The sequence below is a fragment of the Phocoena phocoena genome, chromosome 17 (assembly GCF_963924675.1).
Source record: "Phocoena phocoena chromosome 17, mPhoPho1.1, whole genome shotgun sequence".
Taxonomy (NCBI): Eukaryota; Metazoa; Chordata; class Mammalia; order Artiodactyla; family Phocoenidae; genus Phocoena; species Phocoena phocoena.
Window position 1 is genome coordinate 18,154,190 of NC_089235.1, and position 20,720 is coordinate 18,174,909.

At 41.7% G+C, this 20,720-nt stretch overlaps 1 protein-coding gene across 1 annotated transcript in view; it reads right to left on the minus strand.

The window, feature by feature from the left end:
* Window positions 1-20,378, minus strand: part of STAU2 (staufen double-stranded RNA binding protein 2) — a 309,313-nt gene extending 288,935 nt beyond the window's left edge. Inside the window, exons 1-2 of the mRNA XM_065895762.1 lie at window positions 20,263-20,378; window positions 11,626-11,691 (exon numbers count right to left, since the gene is read on the minus strand). Of these exons, the coding sequence (XP_065751834.1) occupies window positions 11,626-11,643 (18 nt within the window). The 5' untranslated portion in view covers window positions 11,644-11,691; window positions 20,263-20,378. The remainder of the gene's footprint in view (window positions 1-11,625; window positions 11,692-20,262) is intronic.
* Window positions 20,379-20,720: the final 342 nt, after the last annotated feature.

Consider the following 20,720-nt stretch of genomic DNA (forward strand, 5'->3'; position numbering starts at 1 on the left):
TGGTGATGGTTATACAACACTGTTCAGCTACTTAGTGCCACCATACACTTAAAAATGGTTAAAATGGGGGGACTTCTCTGGTGGCGCAGTGCTTGGGAATCCACCTGCCAACGCAGAGGGCACACTTTCCAGCCCTGGTCTGGGAAGATCTCACGTGCCACAGAGCAACTAAGCCCATGCACCACAACTACTGAGCCTGTGCTCTAGAGCCCACGCGCCACAACTACTGAAGCCTGTGTGCCTAAAGCCCGTGCTCTGCAACGAGAGAAGCCACAGCAACGAGAAGCCCACACACCACGATGAAAAGTAGCCCCCGCTCACCGCAAATAGAGAGAAAGCCTGCATGAAGCAACGAAGACCCAATGCAGCCAAAAAAAAACAAATTAGTTTTTAAAAAGATGGTTAAAATGGTAAATTTTATGTTAAATATATTTTACCACAATTAAAAATTTAAAAACAAAACAAAAAAAGTCACTTTTTTGTTTCCTCTGAAATTTTTATTTTATTGAAGTATAGTTGATTTACAATGTTGTGTTAGTTTCAGGTGCACAGCAAAGTGATTTAGTTATATATATTTTTTCAGATTCTTTTCCATTATAGGTTATTACAAGATATAGAATATAGTTCCCTATGCTATACAGTGGGTCTTTGTTGTTTATTTTATATATAGTAGTGTGTATCTGTTATTCTCAAACTCCTAATGTATCCCTCCCCTGCCTTTCCCCTTTGCTAACCATAAATTTGTTTTCTATGTCTGTGAGTCTAGTTCTGTTTTGTAAATAAGTTTCATTGTATGACAAGTCACTTCTTTTCGGAAAGCATTTTCAGTGGGAACAGAATCCAAAGTTGACAAGTATTTTATAGTCTTTTAAAAATGTCACTCCACTCTTTTCTGGCTTGCAGTGTCCAACAAAAACTCTGTCATTCTTGTCTCTATTTCTCTGTTCATGTCTTTTTTTCCTCTGACTACTTTTAAGATTTCCTTTCACTATCACTGATTTTCAGTCATTTGATTATGATGTGCCTTAGTGTGGGTTTTTAAATGTTTCTTTCAAATCAGATTCATTGAGCTTTACAGATCTATGGAGTTTATAGTTTTTTGTTTTGGGGGGTTTTTTTTAGTTCACTAAACACAGAAAATATTCAGTCATTATTTGTTCTAATATTTTCCTGTTCCTCCTCCCTTCTCCTGAGAATCGAATTCATTTATCTTAGACTATATATTATCCAACAGCTCACAGATGCTGTTCATTTTATTTTCAGTTTTTTCACTCTGTGCTTCATTTTGGATAGTTGTTATTCCTACGTATTCAAGCTCACTTATCTTTTCTTCTACAGTGTCTTAGCTGCTATTAATTCCACCAAGTATCTTTTTCTTTCAGGTACTACATTCTTCATTTCTAGAATTTCCATTTAAGCATATTTTTGTATCTTTTATTTCTATTCTCTTCATTTTCCTATTTTCTTCTCCCTTCCTGAACACTGACAGCATACTAGTAGCAACTCTTTTGACAGCTTTGTCTGCTAAGTCAATCATCATTGTCATTTCTGGGTCTCTTTCTATTGATTGATCTTTTTTTACCCTAGTTATGGGTCAAATTTTCATGCTTCTTTGCAAGCATTTTAATTTTCTAATTGAAAGGAAATTGACATAACATCAAATTAACCATTTCCAAGTGAAGACATCAGTAGCATTTAGTACAGTCACAATGTTGTGCAACCACCTCTACCGAGTTCCAAAACATTTTTATCACACCAAAATAAACTCGGTACCCACCAGGCAGTTACTCCCCTTTTCTCCTTACCCCCAGGACCTGACGACAACCAACCTGTGCTCTGTCTCTACAGATTTACTTATTCTAGATACTTCATATAAATGGAATCAGACAATAGGTGACCCTGGTGTCTGCTTCTTTCACTTTGCAAAATGTTTTTGAGCTTCACCACATTGTACTATGTATCAGTACATCATCTCTTCTTACAGCTAAATAATATTCTATGGTGTGTTTGTATCACAATTCGTTTACCCTGTCACCTATCCATTTGGGCTGCTTCTACCAACTGGCCATTGGAAATAGTGTTACTATGAACATGTGTGTACCTATATTTGAGTACCTGTTTTCAATTCTTTTGGGTATACACCTAGAGTGGAATTGCATGGTAATTGTATGTTTAACTTTTTAAAGAGCTGCCAAACTGTTTTCCACAGAAGCTGAAACACTTCACGTTCCCACCAGCACTGTACAGGTGTTCTGATTTCTCCACATCATCACCAACACTTGTTATTGTTGGTCTCTTTGAATCTAACCATCCTAGTGAGCCTGAAGGGGTACTAACTGTGGTTTTCATTTGCATTTCCCTAATTACTAATGAGGTTGAGTATTTGTTCATGTGCACGTTGGCCATATGTACATCTTCTTTGGAGAACTGTCTATTCAAGTTCTTTACCCATTTTTAGTTGGGTTGTCTTTTTTTTTTTTAATATTTATTCATTTATTTTTGGCTGCATCGGATCTTAGTTGCGGCACGCAGGATCTTCTGTTGCAGCACGTGGGCTCTTCATTGCAGCATGCAGGCTTCTCCCTAGTTGTGGTGTGTGGGCTTCTCTCTGGTTGTGGCATGTGGGCTCCAGAGCACACAGGCTCTCTAGTTGTGGCACACAGGCTCCAGAGCACATGGGCTCTGCAGTTGCAGCATGCAGGCTCAGCAGTTGTGGTGCACAGGGGCTTAGTTGCCCCACAGCATCTGGGATCTTAGTTCCCCGACCAGGGATCGAATACGCATCCCCTGCATTGGAAGGCAGATTCTTAACCACAGGACCACCAGAAAAGTCCCTGACTTGCCTTTTTATTGTTGAGTTATAAGAGTTATAGTTCTTATATTTAGGTCTTTGATCCATCTTGAGTTCATTTTTGTATGTGGTGTGAGGTAGGGATCCAGGTTTATTCTTTTGCATGTGGATATCCAGTTGTCCCAGAACTATCTGTTGAAGATATTATTCTTTCCTGCATTGAGTGGTCTTGGCAATCTTGTCAAAAATCAGTTGGCTATATACGTATTAGTTTATTTCTAGCCTCTCAATTCTATTCCATTGGTCTATACCTCTTTCCTTACGCCAGAACCACACTGTTTTGATTACTGTAGTTTTACAATATGATTTGAAATGGGGGAGGTATGGACCCTCCAACTGTGTTCTCTTTCAAGACTGTTTTGGCTATTTAGGCCCACTGAAATTCCATAAGTTGAAGATCAGCTTTTCAAGTTCTGCAAAAAAGGTCACTGGAATTTTGATAGACATCATATTGAATATGTACACTGTTTTGCATAGTATTGCCATCTTAATGTTAAGTCTTCAAATCCATAAACACAAAATATCTTTCCATTTATTTAGGTCTTCTTCAATATCTTTCAACAGTGTTGCACAGTTTTCAGAGTACAGGTCTTTCAATTCCTGTATGCTTTTAGATGCTAGTATGAATGGAACTGTTTTCTTAATTTCCTTTTTGGATTCTATACCACTGGTATACAGAAACACAATTGTATTTTGTGTGATCTTGTACTTACAACTTTTCTGAATTCATTTGTTAGCTCTATTTGGTTTTTTGTAGATTCTTTGGGATTTTCTATATATCAATACATGGTAACATGTCATCTACAAATAAAAATAGTTTTACCTATTCCTTCCAATTTGGATGTCTTTTATTCCTTTTTCTTGTCTAACTGCTCTGGCTATAACTTCCAGTACAATGTTGAATAGCAGTGGTGAGGATAGGCATCCTTGCCTTGTCCCTGAACATAAGCAGAAAGTTTTTAGTCTTTCACCATCGAACTGGATGTTAGCTGTGAGTTTTTCATAAATGCCCTTTATCATGCTGAAGAAGTGTCCTCCTATTCCTAGTTTTTGAGTGTTTCTATTATGAACAGGTGTTGGATTTTGTCAAATGCTTTCTGTATCAACTGATACAGAAAGGTGATCATGTGAGGGTTTCTTTCCATTGTTCTATTAATGCAGTGTATTACACTGGTTGATTTTCCTATGTTGAACCACTCTTGCATTCCTGGAGTAAATCCCATTTGGTCATGGTGTATAATCCTTTATATATATTGTTGGATTCAGTTTGTTAGTATTTTGTTGAGGGGTTTTGCATCATATTCATAAGGAATATTGATCTGTAGTTTGTTTTTTTTTTCCCCTGGTGTCTTTGTTTGGCTTTGGTATCAGAGTAGTACTGGCCTCATACAATGAATTAGGAAGTATTGCCTCCTCTCCTATGTTTTGGAAGAGTTTGAGAAGGACTGGTGCTAATTCTTCTTTAAATGTTTGGTAGAATTCATCAGTGAAGCCATCTGGTCCTGGACTTTTCCTTGTTTGGGAGGGATTTTTTTAAAATAAATTTGTTTGTTTATGGCTGCAACAGGTCTTCGTTGCTGCACGCGGGCTTTCTCTAAGTTGCGGCGAGCGGGGGCTCCTCTTCGTTGAGGCATGTGCGGGTGTATCATTGCAGTGGCTTCTCTTGTTGTAGAGCACAGGCTCTAGGTGCACGCGCTTCAATAGTTGTGGCTTGTGGGTTCAGTAGTTGTGGCTCGTGGACTCTACAGCCCAGGCTCAGTAGTTGTGGCATATGGGCTTAGTTGCTCTGTGGCATGTGGGATCTTCCCAGACCAGGGCTCGAATCCGTGTCCCCTGCATTGGCAGGAGGATTCTTAACCACTGTGCCACCAGGCAAGTCCCGGGATTTTTTTTTTTTCTGATTCAATCTGTTTACTTCTTATAGGGCTGTTGATATTTTCTATTTCTCTTAAGTCAGTTTTGGTAATCTGTGTTTCTAGAAATTTGTCCATTTCATGTAGGTTATCCAAATTGTTGTTCACAGTACTCTCTCATAATCTTTTTAATTTCTTTAAGGTCATGGTAATGTAACTACCTTCGTTTCTGATTTTAGTTATATTCGTCTTTGCTCTTTTTGTCAGTCTAGCTAAAGATCTGTCAATTTAGTTATCTTTTCAAAGAACCAACTTTTAGTTTTGCTGATTCCCTATACTGTTTCCCATTCTCTATTTTGTTTATCTCCACTTTAATCTTTATCATTTTCTTTCTTCGGCTAGCTTTGGGTTTAATTTTGCTCTTTTTCTAGTTCTTTTAAGGTGAAAAGTTAGGTTATTTGTTTGAGATCATTCTTTTTAAATGTAGGTGTTTAATGCTATAAATTTCCCTCTGAGCACTGCTTTCACTGCATCCCATACATTATCGTATATTGTGTTTTCATTTTCATTTGTCTTTAATTATTTTCTAACTTCCCCTATGATTTCTTCTTTGACCTCTTGGTTATTTAACAGTGTACTGTTTAAGTTCCACATATTGTTGAGGCTTTTGGTACTCTTTCTGTCACTGATTTCTAGCTTCATTCCACTGTGAACAGAGAAGATACTTTGTATGAGTTCAATCTTTCAAAACATATTGAGACTTGTTTTGTGGCCTAACATATGGCCTATTCCTGGAGAATGCTTTATGTCTACTTAATAGGAATTTGTATGTTGCTGTTGCTGAATGCTTTGTATGTATCTGTTAGGTCTAATTAGCTTAAAGTGTTGTTCAAGTCCTCTATTTCCTTACTGATCTTCTGTCTAGATGCTCTATCCCTTATTCAAGGTGAGGCAAGCATTTTAATTTTGAATTGGATGACAAACACTAGGAATTTTACATTGTTGGGTTCTGAATTGTGTTGTATTCCTCTATACAGTGTTGGACTTTGTTCTGGTGCACAGTTAAATTACTTGGGATAACTTGGAGCCTTCTGAAGACTCTTTCCAATGCCCTATGTATTACAAGGTATTTACACTCTAGATAATGGAGACACAAACTATTCCCAGTTTTGTGTGAGCTCCAGAAACTGTTTTCTTACTGCTTTCCAGTAGTTCTTTCTCGGACTTTGAGTAGGTCCTGCCATGCATCTACAGATCAGAACTGAGCCAAAGACTCAAGAAGAACCCTCTGCAGCTCTCCAGAATGCCATGTGCTTGAGTGTACTCCTTAACGTATATTCGCCACTCTCCCCCAAAGCTCCCTTCTCTCCAGTACTCTGACCTACAATTCTAACCACCACCTTGGCTTTCCTAAACTCTTATCTCTGTTTCCTAATCCCAACAAAATTGGGCTCTGTTTTGATTCCTCCTCGCACCACAGCCTGTAAACAACTTCCAGGCTCTACTGTAAACTGGTGCAATAGAAGGGCTTTACCTCATTTGTTTCTATTCTCTCAGGCATCACAGCCTGCTGCCATCTGTCATCCAATGTCTAAAAACCACTAATCACATATTTAATATGTTCTCAAGTTATTTAAGGAGAAAGAGAATATTACTGCTGCATAACACATTACCCCCAACTTAATGGCTTAAAAAATAAGCATTTATTTTTTTCACATGGTTTCTAAGGTTCAGCAATCAAGGAGCAGCTTGGCTGGGTGGTTCTGACTCAGAATCTCTCAAGGGGTTGCAGTCAAGATGTTGATGGAGAGCAGTCTAGGTAGGGCTGGAAGCTTGACAAGGGCTGGAGGATCTGCTTTCAAGAAGGCTCAGTCACACAGTTAGCTAAAGGTCTTGGTTCCTTGTTAGGAGGCCTCAATTTCTCACCATGTGGGCCTCTCCAGTGGGCTATTCACAACACGGCAGCTAACTACTCTCAGAGTCAGCAATGCAGGGTGACACTGAGGGAGAGAGAGGACGATGGAGAAGGCACAATGTCTTTCATAACCTATCCTTGGAAACGATCCATCACTTCTACCATATTCTATTGGCCACACAAACATGTGCGAGAGGATTACACAATGGTGTAAATACCAGGAGGCAGAGATCACTGGGGGCCATCTTGGAAGCTGGCTACAAAGAGGATAAATCTTGTTACGCCAACATGGCAGAAAGCCAACATCCTTCTTAAACGTTTTAACCTCCTTGTGTTTACTACTTTTTTAATCCAGTAACTGTACACTAAATCCTATGACTTCAAGAGAGATAGGCAGATTGTAAATAGATCCTACTCCAAAGCCAGACTTGGAGAAAAACTAAGAGTAAGTATCAGCAGCTTTTAAAAGCGAAAAGGATAGAGTTTCCAGTGCATATGGCAGGAAAGAGAAGGAGAGCACTTGAAGCTGACCTGGGCTTGAGACACGTCCAAAGTGCTTCACTCCCCACAACAACTACTCTAATGACCAACTTAAATGTTTGCCCTCCTTTCTCATCAATCTCCAGAGCAACAATAGCAATAATACCAGTCATAGTAATATCAACAGCAGTAGCAAGAGTACTAGAACCAACACTAAGCATTTGGCCTTTGTTATCTCAATTACTCCTCACAACAAACCTGTAGGATAGTATCATTATCCCTTAAACTCTAAGGTTTCTGTTTCTTAATGACCAAACCCTGGCTTTACACTTTACAGTACACCTTGATACAACTTTATTCTTTCTGTATAACACCTGGCTCCCTCTTGCCCTATAGGATTCTCTGCTCTTCTGGCACTGAAATTGCTCTGTCCTCCCTGTTCTCCTACTCCACTTGATTCAGGCCTTAAAGCTTCCCCTTAGGGCTTCCCTGGTGGCACAGTGATTAAAATCTGCCAGCCAATGCAGGGGACACGGGTTCGAGCCCTGGACCGGGAAGATACCACATGCCGCGGAGCAGCTAAGCCTGTGCGCCACAACTACTGAGCCTGCGCTCTAGAGCCCGCGAGCCACAACTACTGAAGCCTGCGCACCTAGAGCCTGTGCTCTGCAGCAAGAGAAGCCACAGCAATAAGAAGCCCATGCAACGCAACAAAGGGTAGCCCCCGCTCGCGGCAACTAGAGAAAGCCCACGCACAGCAATGAAGACCCAACACAGCCAAAATTAAATAAAATAAATACATTTATATTTTAAAAAAAAGCTCCCCCTTAGCTTCTGTGTTCCTAACGGCTGATTACCAAACCTCTTTAAAAGGAACCACTACTTAAACCTCTGTTAATCCCTGGCTGCTGGGCTCTCCCAAGGCTACAGCTGCCTAACATAGACTTCCCAACACCTTAGGACACACTGCCCGGTCAAGTGTGCCTCACCAACTAATCCCAAAACATTTTCCCTATTTTGGTCACTAATTTTTAAATAGTATTTCACAGCACATGGGCCTTCTCAATTTATATTTGCTACAGCTCAATGTTCAAATGAGCTTCCTTTCCCTAGGGGCTTGTAATTAATCATCAGGGAGAAAGGTCAAAATACACCAAACTCTTACTTAGTGGTATCCTGGAAACAGGCTACCATTAGTTACTTGTTGAATATGAATGAAAAAACTACAAACTAATGATTATAAACTCTCAAGGGGATATAATCCAAAGAACTTTTACAAATAAAAGGTAAAGATGACAGTGGACACAATTCACAAAAGACAAAACACAAAAGAACAAATATAAGCAAATCATAGAAATGCAAATTAAAATATCACTTTTTGTCAGACAGATTAATGGAGATTGAAAATTTGTCACGGAAATAAGGAAACAGCCATTCTGATAACCTTTTTTTCTTTTTTTTTTTTTTTTTTTTTGCGGTACACGGGCCTCTCACTGTTGTGGCCTCTCCCGTTGCGGAGCACAGGCTCCGGACACACAGGCTCAGCAGCCATGGCTCACGGGCCCAGCCGCTCTGCGGCATGTGGGATCTTCCCGGACCGGGGCATGAACCCGTGTCCCCTGCATCGGCAGGCGGACTCTCAACCACTGCGCCACCAGGGAAGCCCCTGATAAACTTCTAATAGATGTAATTTTGTATTTTTGGTATTTATGCATCAAATATCTTTAAAATCTGCATACTCCTTTGACTAGTATTTCCATTTCTAATAATTAATTGCAAGAAAATAATGGACAAAGAAACACAGGCATATGTAAAAAAAAAATACTAACTGTGGCACTAACTAGAACACAAAATCTATCCAACAATAAGGATTTGATTAAATAACTCTTAGTACTTCCAAATTATGGATTAAGTCACTTCAGATATTATGTATTACCTAATCCCACTTTTTTAAAATAACATATATTCACATAAAAACATACCTGCATAGAAAAAAAATCTAGAAGTATACACCCCAAAATGTTAGCAGTGATTGTTTCTGTAAAAGAATAGTGGAATTACTTGTGGTTTTTTTTCCTTTTTACTTATCTATACCACCTAATTTTTCTACATGAATTGTACATGGATAAAAGCACACACTCTTAAAAGGCAAAAGTAAACCTGAGGAGCACAATTTAAAGGCAGATGTGTCATTATGGTAGCCGAACATGGAACATTCCTATGTTCCCTAATAATAATGTCAGGCAGAATTAATATCACAAAGGATACCAAGTAACTTAGTATTCAATAGCCTAGTTTTTAATTAGTTCTAGGAACATATATGGAATAATTTGCTAGTACTATTCAGGCATTTTAACAAAAGACCTCCCCAAATTTATTTATTAATCCTAAAGACAGTATTGAAAATTATGCAGTAAAAATCTCAACTGCTTCAAGATGAGTGTCAGCTTCAATTGCCTTTTCATGCCTTTTCACATTTACCTTGAGAAACCTCTAATGGGAAAGCAGTCACTGTGAACATAATAAAACAGAAAAATCACTCATATGTTTAAGAATTCAATGTGACTTTTAAGTCTGGATGAAAACAAAGTCTTCTCTGTAAGTTCTACTATTCCAAATTAGGTTAGCTTTTCCCCTCAGACTTGAAAAGTTTTGAAAACTTAGTCAAGAGAGGGTCCTAAAGCAAGCAAGCCAAGGAACACGTATCTGTTACAAGCAAAGCATGCATATCTCCAGGCACTGTGGACACTTTCTAGCCAAAGCCCAGGGAGCTGCTGTGGCCACGCAGAACACTGCCTAGGAGTTGTTTGCAATGCCTGGTTCAACACAACCAGTAGCACAGATGGTTTGTAAATCCTCATTAGGACTAATCTATCAACTATAATTTTCAGTGATGTTGCCTGACATAAAATGATCATTTCCATCTGTCTATAGTAGAATAACTGTACCCATATAATTAATGGCAGGTATCTGTACAGTCACTTGGGGGGAACTTCACACCTACAGCACAGTTTGTATGTCACATCTCATAAAGCTCCATCAATGCATCTAATGGGACTTGACAGCAACCATGAAGGCACAGGAAGCACTAAGCACAGTATGATTCCTTTTAGCCCATGTTAGTAACGTCACTGATGAAAGCAATACTTGTGGCACAAGAAAATTGTCTAGTTCAAGGAGAAAATCAAAGACTGTGCATAAGGGAGAGATTTTACATTAATGGCATTTGTGTAAAGCAGCATCATATAATACCAAAACGGACAACACAATTATGTGGTTACTGCTGACAAGGATGGAGATCTCCTTGCTTTAGTGACAACCCTGGCACCATTCATCCACTCGTTCAGCAAATACATGAAAATCATATACAACAAGAACTATTCTAGGCCCTGGGGATATAGGAGTACACAAGCAAAGTCACTCCCTTCACGGAGCACAACATCTAACAAGGAAGGCAGACGTTAAATAATATTACACATTTTAATACAACTTTGAATGTCAGGATGTCATTAAATAGAAAGGCAGGGTGCTATGAGGCAAATCCTGGGCCTGGGAGTCAAGTGAACCAAGCACAGGGTGGGTGAAAAGAGGTCAAGCTGGAGCGACCTGGCTCAACCTCAGACCTGAAAGAGTCTAGTGTGACTGAAGCATTTAGATTGTTTCCTGGGCACACGTTAAGTCTGAGGTGCATAAAGACATCCAAGTTTAGAGATCAAGTTGGTAACTGCTACCTAAGTCTGGAGCTCAGAAAAGAAGTCTAGACCAGGTATAAACTGAGAAGTCATTTGCTTAGAGATGGTGTGTGATACACAGGAACTGGAGATTTCTTAGGCCAAGTGAGCTGGATGGGGCGGGGGCTGGGAGGGGTCATGTATTACTTCCTCAAATCACAAAAGAATTAACTACTTCTTGCAATCAAATTACTTTCTTCTCTCTTGATTTGCAAATGTGAAATAAATCAAAGTGCTTTCTAATATTATAGTTATGATACAATGCCCTTTTTGTGCAGAAAGGATAAGATTAAATGTATAAAGTTCTTGGAGAAATGTCAAGACCTAAGAAAAATATTTCTACAGTGAGTCTAAGGCATTGTATGCTATAGTTTATTTAGCAGACCACTTTCTTCCAGCCTTTTCCAGTGCCCTAGAAAAGGACTCTTTTTTTAACACACTGATACAACCACTTCGCAAGATGTGTCACTAGAAATGCTTTCGGTCGGCAGAACTGCCACCTACTGAAGTTAGATCATAACTGTAAGCATTCTGAACACATCAACAAGTCCTGGAGATGTGACATCAAAAAGAACAGAAAAACCTTCTGCTCTGCACACTTAAAACTTAACTTTCAGGACTATCGCTATAATCCTTACACAACCTGCCCTGCAGTCTTCCTATGATGAATATATAGCATGTAACTGCTCTATAAAGCAGTGGGCAGGTTATGGTTATAGAAAAGCTGAGTTAAAATGCTCCACGATTTATGGCCCAAGCACCATATAAGTGTGACATGCCTTAACACAAACTCACCTGATTTATTTGAAGCATGTTAAAACAATATTGACCAAACTGCTGTATCCCTCACGGCTCCAAAAACTAGAAAATGAAAATGAAGAAATAAGTTCAACTTAGTTGGTAATCGCAATGATTAGCACTTTAAACACATGCCCGTGACCAAAATCAAATACAAAAAATAGAGTAGATCGAAATCAGCGTAGAACTTTCTATGATGACAAACATGTTCTATATCTTTGCTGTCCAAACCGGTAGCCACTAGACACATGTGGCTACTGAGCGCTTGAAATCTGGCTAGAACAACTGAGAAAGTAAATTTTAAATTTTCTTTAATGTTATTTAGAGTTGAATAGCCACCCTGTGGCTAGTGACCACCACACTGGACAGTGCAGATCTAGGCGGCACAACGTCCCTTCTGGTTCTAGTGTTCTACGACAATTTCAGCAAAAGTGAAGCTGTTAAAACAATGTCAAAGCTTCAGATTAATATTTGATATATACTTCCCTTGCTCCAGTAACGTTTTAAACAGCTTTCTTCCCCTCCTCTGTAAGATAAATTAAGCCTAAAGAAGATGTAACACACACATATTCTCTTAGGTAGTATGGAAAAGAGCACATAGTGAGATTACCTAGTTGCATTTTTTTTCCTGTTTCTGATTTTATTATCATCATTATAAAAATAGCATGCATATCAAATTTTTACATAAAATTTTCGAAAAGAAAATTATCATCCTGACACATCCCACTGTTACATTTGGATTTGTTTCCCTATGGGTCTAACCTCCTCGCCATGGTTGTATTTCTTTTCATATAGCAAATGTCTTCTACACTTAATTTAAAAATAGATATCAAAGAAGGGCAGGGGCCTTCCCTGGTGGCGCACTGGTTGAGAGTCCGCCTGCCGATGCAGGGGACGTGGGTTCGTGCCCTGGTCCAGGAGGATGCCACATGCCGCGGAGCGCCCAGGCTTGTGAGCCATGGCCACTGAGCCTGCGCATCTGGAGCCTGTGCTCCGCAATGGGAGAGGCCACAACAGTGAGAGGCCCACGTACCGCAAAAAAAAAAAAAAAAAAGGGCAGGAAAACCCAAATAAATCAATAAATAATGGGATTTTGTAATGGGAAAAGTTACATTAAAAATTATGTACAGTCCCCCCCAAAAAAATTATCTAAAAAGCAACAACACAATTTTGACATATACCAAAAGAGCTAAATCCAATCACTTGTGTAGAAATTTTTATGCTATAAAATTTTTAATACTGAACTTTCCCTCAGAAGCAAAGGTTCTGGAAATACATATATACACACAGATACCGTATGAATATACATGTGTGTGTGTGTGTATATATATATATATATATATATATATATGGCTACAATTTTTTCAAAATGACAAACTAGAGTCAATTCAAAATGACTTTCAAAATTTTCAATTATTTGTTTTTAAAAATATTTATTTATTTATTTTTGGCTGCATTGGGTCTTCGTTGCTGCACGTGGGCTTTCTCTAGTTGCGGCGAGCAGGGGCTACTCTTCGTTGTGCCATGTGGGCTTCTCATTTTGGTGGCTTCTCTTGTTGCGGAACATGGGCTCTAGGAGCTCGGTCTTCAGTAGTTTGGCACGCGGACTCAGTAGTTTGGCTCGCGGGCCGTAGAGAGTGCAGGCTCAGTAGTTGCCGCACGTGGGCTTAGTTGCTCCACGGCATGTGGGATCTTCCTGGACCAGGGCTCAAACCCGTGTCTCCTGAATTGGGAGGATTCTTAACCACCGCGCCATGAGGGAAGCTCCTCAATTATTTCTTACAATAGTGACCTCACCATCTGTACCAGTTTTTGTATTTTCCAAGAGAATCGCATTTGTAGAAATAGCACAAGACCTGAGCACCAGTGAATTTAAGTTTTAGTCCAAGCTCTTCAGATTACCTTTTTTATATATAAATTTATTTATTCATTTATCTAATTTTTGGCTGCATTGGGTCCTCGCTACTGCACACGGGCTCTCTCTAGTTGCTGAGAGTGGGGGCTGCTCTGTTATGGTGCACGGGGCTCTCACTGCAGTGGCTTCTCTTGTTGTGGAGCACGGGCGCAGGCTTCAGAAGTTGTGGCACACGGGCTTCAGTAGTTGTGGCTCATGGGCTCTAGAGTGCAGGCTCAGTAGTTGTGATGTGCATGGGCTTCAGAAGTTGTGGCACATGGGCTTCAGTAGTTGTGGCGCGCAGGCTCAGTAGTTGTGACGTGCACGGGCTTAAGTTGCTCCATGGCAGGTGGGATCTTCCCAGACCAGGACTCGAACCTGTGTCCCCCGCATTAGCAGGCAGATTCTTAACCACTGTGCCACCAGGGAAACCCCTTCAGGAGATTACCTTTTGAGCTTTGGTAAATTGCTTTATGTATCTTTGAGTTCGTTCTCTTGCTTCTATTTTCTTCCTTTTTTTTTTTTTTTTTAATCTTTAAAAAGTAAATGTAAGTCCTTTGGTAGGCAAACAACAAATAAAATACAGCAAAAATAATGAGCTACCACTTCCAAGACTGGGTTATAAAAAGACCATCATTTCCCTCCTGGGTGTCACCTGCTCTTGTTCTCTCACCTGTTTGGTCTGCGGGAAGCTGGCTGTCATATTGTGAGCTGCCCTGTGGTCAGACCTACGTGACAAAGAACTGAGGGACACCTTGGACCAACAGCCCAACAGAAACTGGGGCTTTCTGTCCAGTGCCCCCCAAGGAACTGAATCCTGCCAAGAGTCACATGAATGACTCAGAAGCAGATCTTCCCCCAGTCAAGCTTTCAGATGAGACTACAGCCCCAAAGACAGCTTACCTGCAACCTCCTAAGAGACCCTGAACCACAGGCACCCAGATAAGCTGCACCCAGATTTCTAACCCACAGAAACTGAGATAATAAATATTTGTTTTAAGTTCTTAATTTCTGGGGTAATTTGTAACAATAAATAAGATACTTCCATTCAACTCAAATTCTATAATTCTATGGTATTAATTAATATATTTAGGTAGACCAAAAAAAGTCAATTCCCTGTTCAACACAAGCAAAAGAGTAACAGAATTTGAAAGGAGTAAATTATGAAACTTAAACATTTACACTCTATTCAAAAGATGACATCATTAAAAAGTGTAGCATTAATCAAATGGTATTAAAATACACTATCTACAACTAAAACTACAAACCTAACCAGTTTTCTTTTTTTTAATTGAAAACAATTCATTTGGACATTAGAACATGAACAAACCACTAAAAGCATCTCAGCGATCTAATGTCCCTTATTTTCCAGAATTTAACATTATTTAGTAAGAATTTACCAAATTTGAGAAATCTCATTTTGTTTTTTATTTTATGTAAGCCTCTAAAAATTACAAATCCTTGTCTATAGACCTGTACGTGTTTCTTCAGTATTAGATTCTGGTAATACTAGTGGCTGATCCTGAGAAGTAGGCACAATAAGATATAGGGGTACATTTTTTAAAGTTCTGATCTTCTGGTATACATAAAGCAGTTTTATGAAAAAGCACAAATGAAAGCACGTATTCACTCAAAACTGACCATACAATTTTAAATATTCCGTAAGCCTTTCCTTCACAATTATAAAAATCTGTATACGTTAAAACATGAAACTAATATGTCTGTAACAGTACTCTGTAAGGTAACTGGATAAAAATTCTGAACATATTATTTTCCACAAACAAGTTGTATTAGATCTATATCAATATAAAGATTATAACTATACCACAGGCAATTTGGAATGCCCACAGTGGCACAACTCTTCAACATTTCATGTCTTACTTAAAGACATGCCAGGTCTACTGTCCTATATTTAAAAGAATTTGATAAAATATCAAGTCATATCAATAAAATGCAGAGCATTTTATACTACCCACGGTTTCATAAAATCCACCTCTTCCTCTTCTGTCAAAAGTTTCCAGCTACCATTTATTCCAATTACAACTGTGTACTTTTAGAAAAACCTATTCACATGTCCCAAAAATGCCCTACAGTGATATCCAGTCAGGCACATTAGAACATGCAGTTCCAGATTCCAAGCTACTAAATGAAAACAGGCAGGGCAGTTTATGGAGAGAAGGCACTGCTCACTGGAGAAGACTTGCCACTCATGAAGAATTAAAGGTCCTACAGGTATCTGAAATGTACTGCTGATATCACTCACTGCTTTTATTATGAATTAAAATTTGCTCATCTGATTAATTGAAAGCTGTGCAAAATTAAATCTATAAAATCCTCAACAATTAAATCCTGCTTTATAAAATGGCATTATTAAATTAACATATCTATAACTTTTATATTGGCATCCAACCCACGACTGACAGGCAATCCTCTCTTAAATGTCTTACCTGACAATATGAAAAGCAAAAACATTTACTATCCCCATTCTTACACTCCAAACTACTACAAAACTAAATACCAACTCAAAGCTTCTTACTCTAAAAAATTCATGGGCTCCTTAAAAAGTGTTTTAAAAAAAGCTTTTCATTTTAATTTCTTTTTAAAAGTAGGTACCCCCCAAAATTATTTTTATGTAAGAAAATCAAAACTATTTAGTATGAATTTTACTATCTCCTAAGAGCCTATGAAATATTCTAAGTATATAGAAGTCTCACTCCATGAACCACTCCAGTGAAAAACCCCACATAATACCAGCTAACAAAAAAAGGAAAACATTTACCAGACACCAATTTTATATATACCAGGTGCCATATTTTGTCATTTTTATATTAGCTCATTTAATCCTCATCACCTTGGGATGCAGGTGTTATCCCCATTTTTCTAGAAGTTGGGTTACTTCCCCAGTCACACTGCTAGGATTAAAACTCAGTTTTGTCTGGTTCAAAGTCCCCTTCTTTCCATTATATGTTAAACTATAAATAAAAGCTCGACTCCTTAAAAATGTTCCTTAACAAAGGGCTTGACCTCTAAAACAACATAATGGCAAGGATTCTATATAGAACTTCAGGGATTTCTTCAAAATCAATCATACACAAATATAAATTATAATTACTATGGATTCTAGACACTCATCTAATATTTTCTTGAGTATCTAGAAGAAGCACAAGTATATCTATACATGATTTGATTATACTAAGCCTGTCTCCCACTATTCAGTCTAATATTAACAAAATCCAATTTTGCAGTATCTAGACTTTTCCCCTTTCTTTATTATGATCTGCATACATAAATGATCAGATACCCAGTGCTCAAAGTATACAAAAGAAAAGAAAACAGAGTAATACAAGTAAAGAGGAGGTTAACTACAAGGAAAAAACCCCAACACACCGGCCAATTGTATCTTCCAGAACCTGATCCTAACACAGGAAAACCACTCAGTCTCAATTCCTATATTATTTATATACTAATAATGGTGATGAACACCTTTGATATTTTTGATATTCTTATTCTTTGTTGAAAATCAGACCAAGCCACTCCTTCCTAGAATTTCATTCCAGGCAAGCCAAGTAAGCTAAAATGTTTAATTTATATGGTTTTCCATGCTTAAGTAAGTAGGAGTAGAGACGATGATGTATATAACTGACCCTCGAATGATCCAGGAAAAAAATATTATGTGTGTGTGACAGAGAGAAAGCAAATGATAAATTGGTGACTCTGAGTTAAGGTTACATGAGTATCCTTTGTATTATTCTTATTCTTGGTACTCTACTGTAAACTTGAAGTTACTTCCAAATAAAAACTGAAACTTAAAAATTACATGGCAGGGACTTCCCTGGTGGCGCAGTGGATTAAGAATCTGCCTGACAATCCAGGAGACATGGGTTCCATCCCTGGTCTGGGAAGATCCCACATGCCGCGGAGCAACTAAGCCCGTGTGCCACAACTACTGAGCCTGTGCTCTAGAGCCCGCGAACCACAACTATTGAGCCCGCGTGCCACAACTACTGAAGCCCGTGTGCCTAGAGCCCGTGTGCCTAGAGCCCGTGCTCCGCAATGAGAAGCCACCGCAATGAGAAGCCCACGCACCGCAACGAAGAGTAGCCCACACTCGCCGCCAACTACAGAAAGCCAACACGCAGCAACAAAGACCCAACGCAGCCAAAAAATAAATAAAATTAAATCTTTAAAAAAAAGAAATTACGTGGCAGTATATCTAAAGTTAACAGTACATACTTGGATTATACAGCAACATTTTTACAAATATAAAACACAGGTTTTTAAGGAAAAATTTAGTGATGTGTGAGGAAATCTGCACTATATCCTACCAACTAATGATCACTTAGGAATAAACTTCAACTACACTGCCATGCAATGGAACGTGGCAATGGTGCCCTGGACTGAAAACATAGCAGGACAAAAAAAAAAAACAGACATCACATAGTTTGGCGTTTAAGTGTTTCACAAATCTAATACAGGCCTGCTGCAAACGGCAGCAAATCTACAGTTCAAGTGGTATGTGTTATCTCTGTTTTGCAGTAAAACATAGGCAAAGTGAAAAATGAAAAACTTGCCATTTTACAAAACAATCGAGATGCAAAATGTCTGGGTTTTGATGGCTTTATTAAAAAAGATTTTTTTTTTCCTACTACAGCTCAATTCACAACAGAATGTGTGAATCATGTTAAGAAAGCAAGGACGGAGAAGAAATAGCCACCAGGAACAATGCTGCAATCTTTTCTCCTACAAGGTTACTATTAACCCGCCTGCCCATCACAATTTTGATTTCAAATGTTCATCATGCTCCCTTAAATCACAAGGATGCATCAGAAGAGAAGTAATGCTCAGAAGAAGTTCAAATTTCAAAATTGTGAAATCAAACATTAAAAATAAAGGTTTTCAGCTAACAGTGAAACACCTTTAAAAGATCGTCTCTATCCTTTCTGGAGGAACCACCCAATTTAAAATCCTTCAGTACATTTCCCTAAGTGAACGGTCCTTCTCTACCCAAGTAGTTCTAAACCTTCTGGGGAAGGGGCGGCGGGACGTCACGCCAAGGAAAGACCCTTTCCGAAGAAAATTCTCCGCAAGTGCAAAATTCTGCACATATTTCCAGGGACTTCCAGAACCCAAGGCCATTATCCCTGCCCCCCTCCCCGAAGAATCCCAGCTCAGCGTCTCCTCAGTTGCCTCCGCGGAACACCCGCCTCGACACAATCCCCACACAGTCCCCGGCCCGCCCCGCGAGGGGCTGGAGGCTCTGCCCTCGCACAGCGGATTCTGTAACTGATCTTTGTCTCTTCGCCCAACTGCCTTCACCTCGGCAAGGTCATTAACTGCCAACCACCCCTTTAAGCCGAGCCCTCACCGTGGTAGCTCGTAAGAGCCACGGCCGAACTTGCCTGTCATAGGATATATTTTGCCCCCTCTGCCCCACCTACCTTCCCCATTTCGGCGCGTTACGTATTTATCACTTGCCCATTATACAGAAATAGCCACCACCACCAGCCCCGGGCGCGCCCCCGCCCCGCCATTCCCCCTGCGCCCCCAGGCCCATGGCCCGCAGACCCTTCAGGGATGGGCCTCCCGCCATCTCCCCTCCTCTGACCCCCTCCCCTCCCCAGGGACCCTCCCCCTCCCTCTCCGGCACCGTCGCTCCACCCGCGGTCCCCTCTTCCGGCCGTTCCCACCGCGGCCACAACGACCCCACCTCCCAGGTCCGTGCCGCCCCCCCCCACCGCCAGCCCTCCACCCCTCCACCCTCCGTCTGTGCCGGCATCCTCGCCTTCCTCCCGGCTCCTCCCCTCTGGACACCTGTGTCGTCCCACCCCCTCCACACACGCCCCCCCCCCCAATTCATTCGTCTCCTCCCCGGCTCCCCAGCCCCCGCCGTCCTCCTCCCCTCCCCCTCCCGCCCGGAGAGAGCCCGAGGAGGGAGGGAAGGCGCGGGGGAGGGAAGGCCGCGAAGGGGCCGCTCTTCTCGGGGTTCGCCGCGCGCCGCGGACCCGCAGGGCTCCCCAGCGCCCTCTGTCTCCCCCACCAGCGGGGCGGAAGTCGGGGCCTTCCGGACGCCCCCCACAAGGGTATTTACCTTCTCGCCGGGGACACTTTGCAGACGACTCCAACATTGGCAAACACTACAGAGAACTGACCCCGCTCGGCCGCCGCCGCCGCCGCTGCCGGCTTCCACCCCTCGGGCTCCCCGCCCCCCGCCTCCTCCCCCCGCCTCCGCCCGCCTCCCCTGCGCTCCCGCCGCGCCCTCCCGGGCCCGCGCCGCGCGCCCCCGCCGACGCAGCCGCTCTCGCTCCCCAGCCTGCCCGGCGCGCGCGCCCCCGGCCCCCGCAGACCCGCGCCGCGTGCCGGCGCCGGCCCTCCCTCCCTTCTTCCTTTCGCAGGTCCGCGGCCGAGCGCGGCCATTGTTCGCGGCGCCGCTCCCGCCCCCTGGCGGCCAGCCGGCCGCCGCAGCGGCGGCCGCTACAGGCGCTGCGGTGTTGGCGCCGGCAGGCCGAGCCCCGGGGCGAGGGGCCATCCCCCGGGGCCTTGGGAAGGAGGGCGAGGGAACGCCCAAGGACTGCGCCCCGTCCGCAGTCTCCGGGTTTCCGGCCCGGCTCCCCGCCCCCTCGGCTGCAAAGGGTGGGCCTGGGGCAGCTTCTTCCACACCTGCACTCGGCAAATGCCTCCCCCGCCCAATTGAACCTCTGCTCTTTCCAGGTGGTGTCCGCACCCCGATTCCCCGCCCGTACCTTCCCCAGGCTCTCTCGCTGCCCCCCTTTGCTCTGCTGGGGGCGCGCGACCATCCCGCGTCTGCTCCGGCCGCCACTGTGCGAAGCACGGTTTAGCGGATCCTGCACCTTTCCAGCCTGGGAGGAGGAGGGGGAAGGGGGGGAAAGGGGAGGGGGTTAGCGCCACTGTCTCGCCCGGAAAACACTAGTGATCAGTAATCACCTGCACTCCAAGATCCGCAGCGTGGCCAGACAGCCTCCTCAGCCAAAAAAATCATAAAAAAGAAACCCTTCGAACCAAAAAGGAGGATCATCTTAGAACAGTGCCCTAGATTCTAGATTGTTGAGGCAGGAGTGCCAGAAAACTCGAATTACTTCTTGAGTCGTCCTGGTTTTGATGTGGGTTACTGATGTCTGGATAACTTCAACCCAGTTAAGCCCAGTGAAATTCAACACTCCATTTAGTAAATGGCATCATA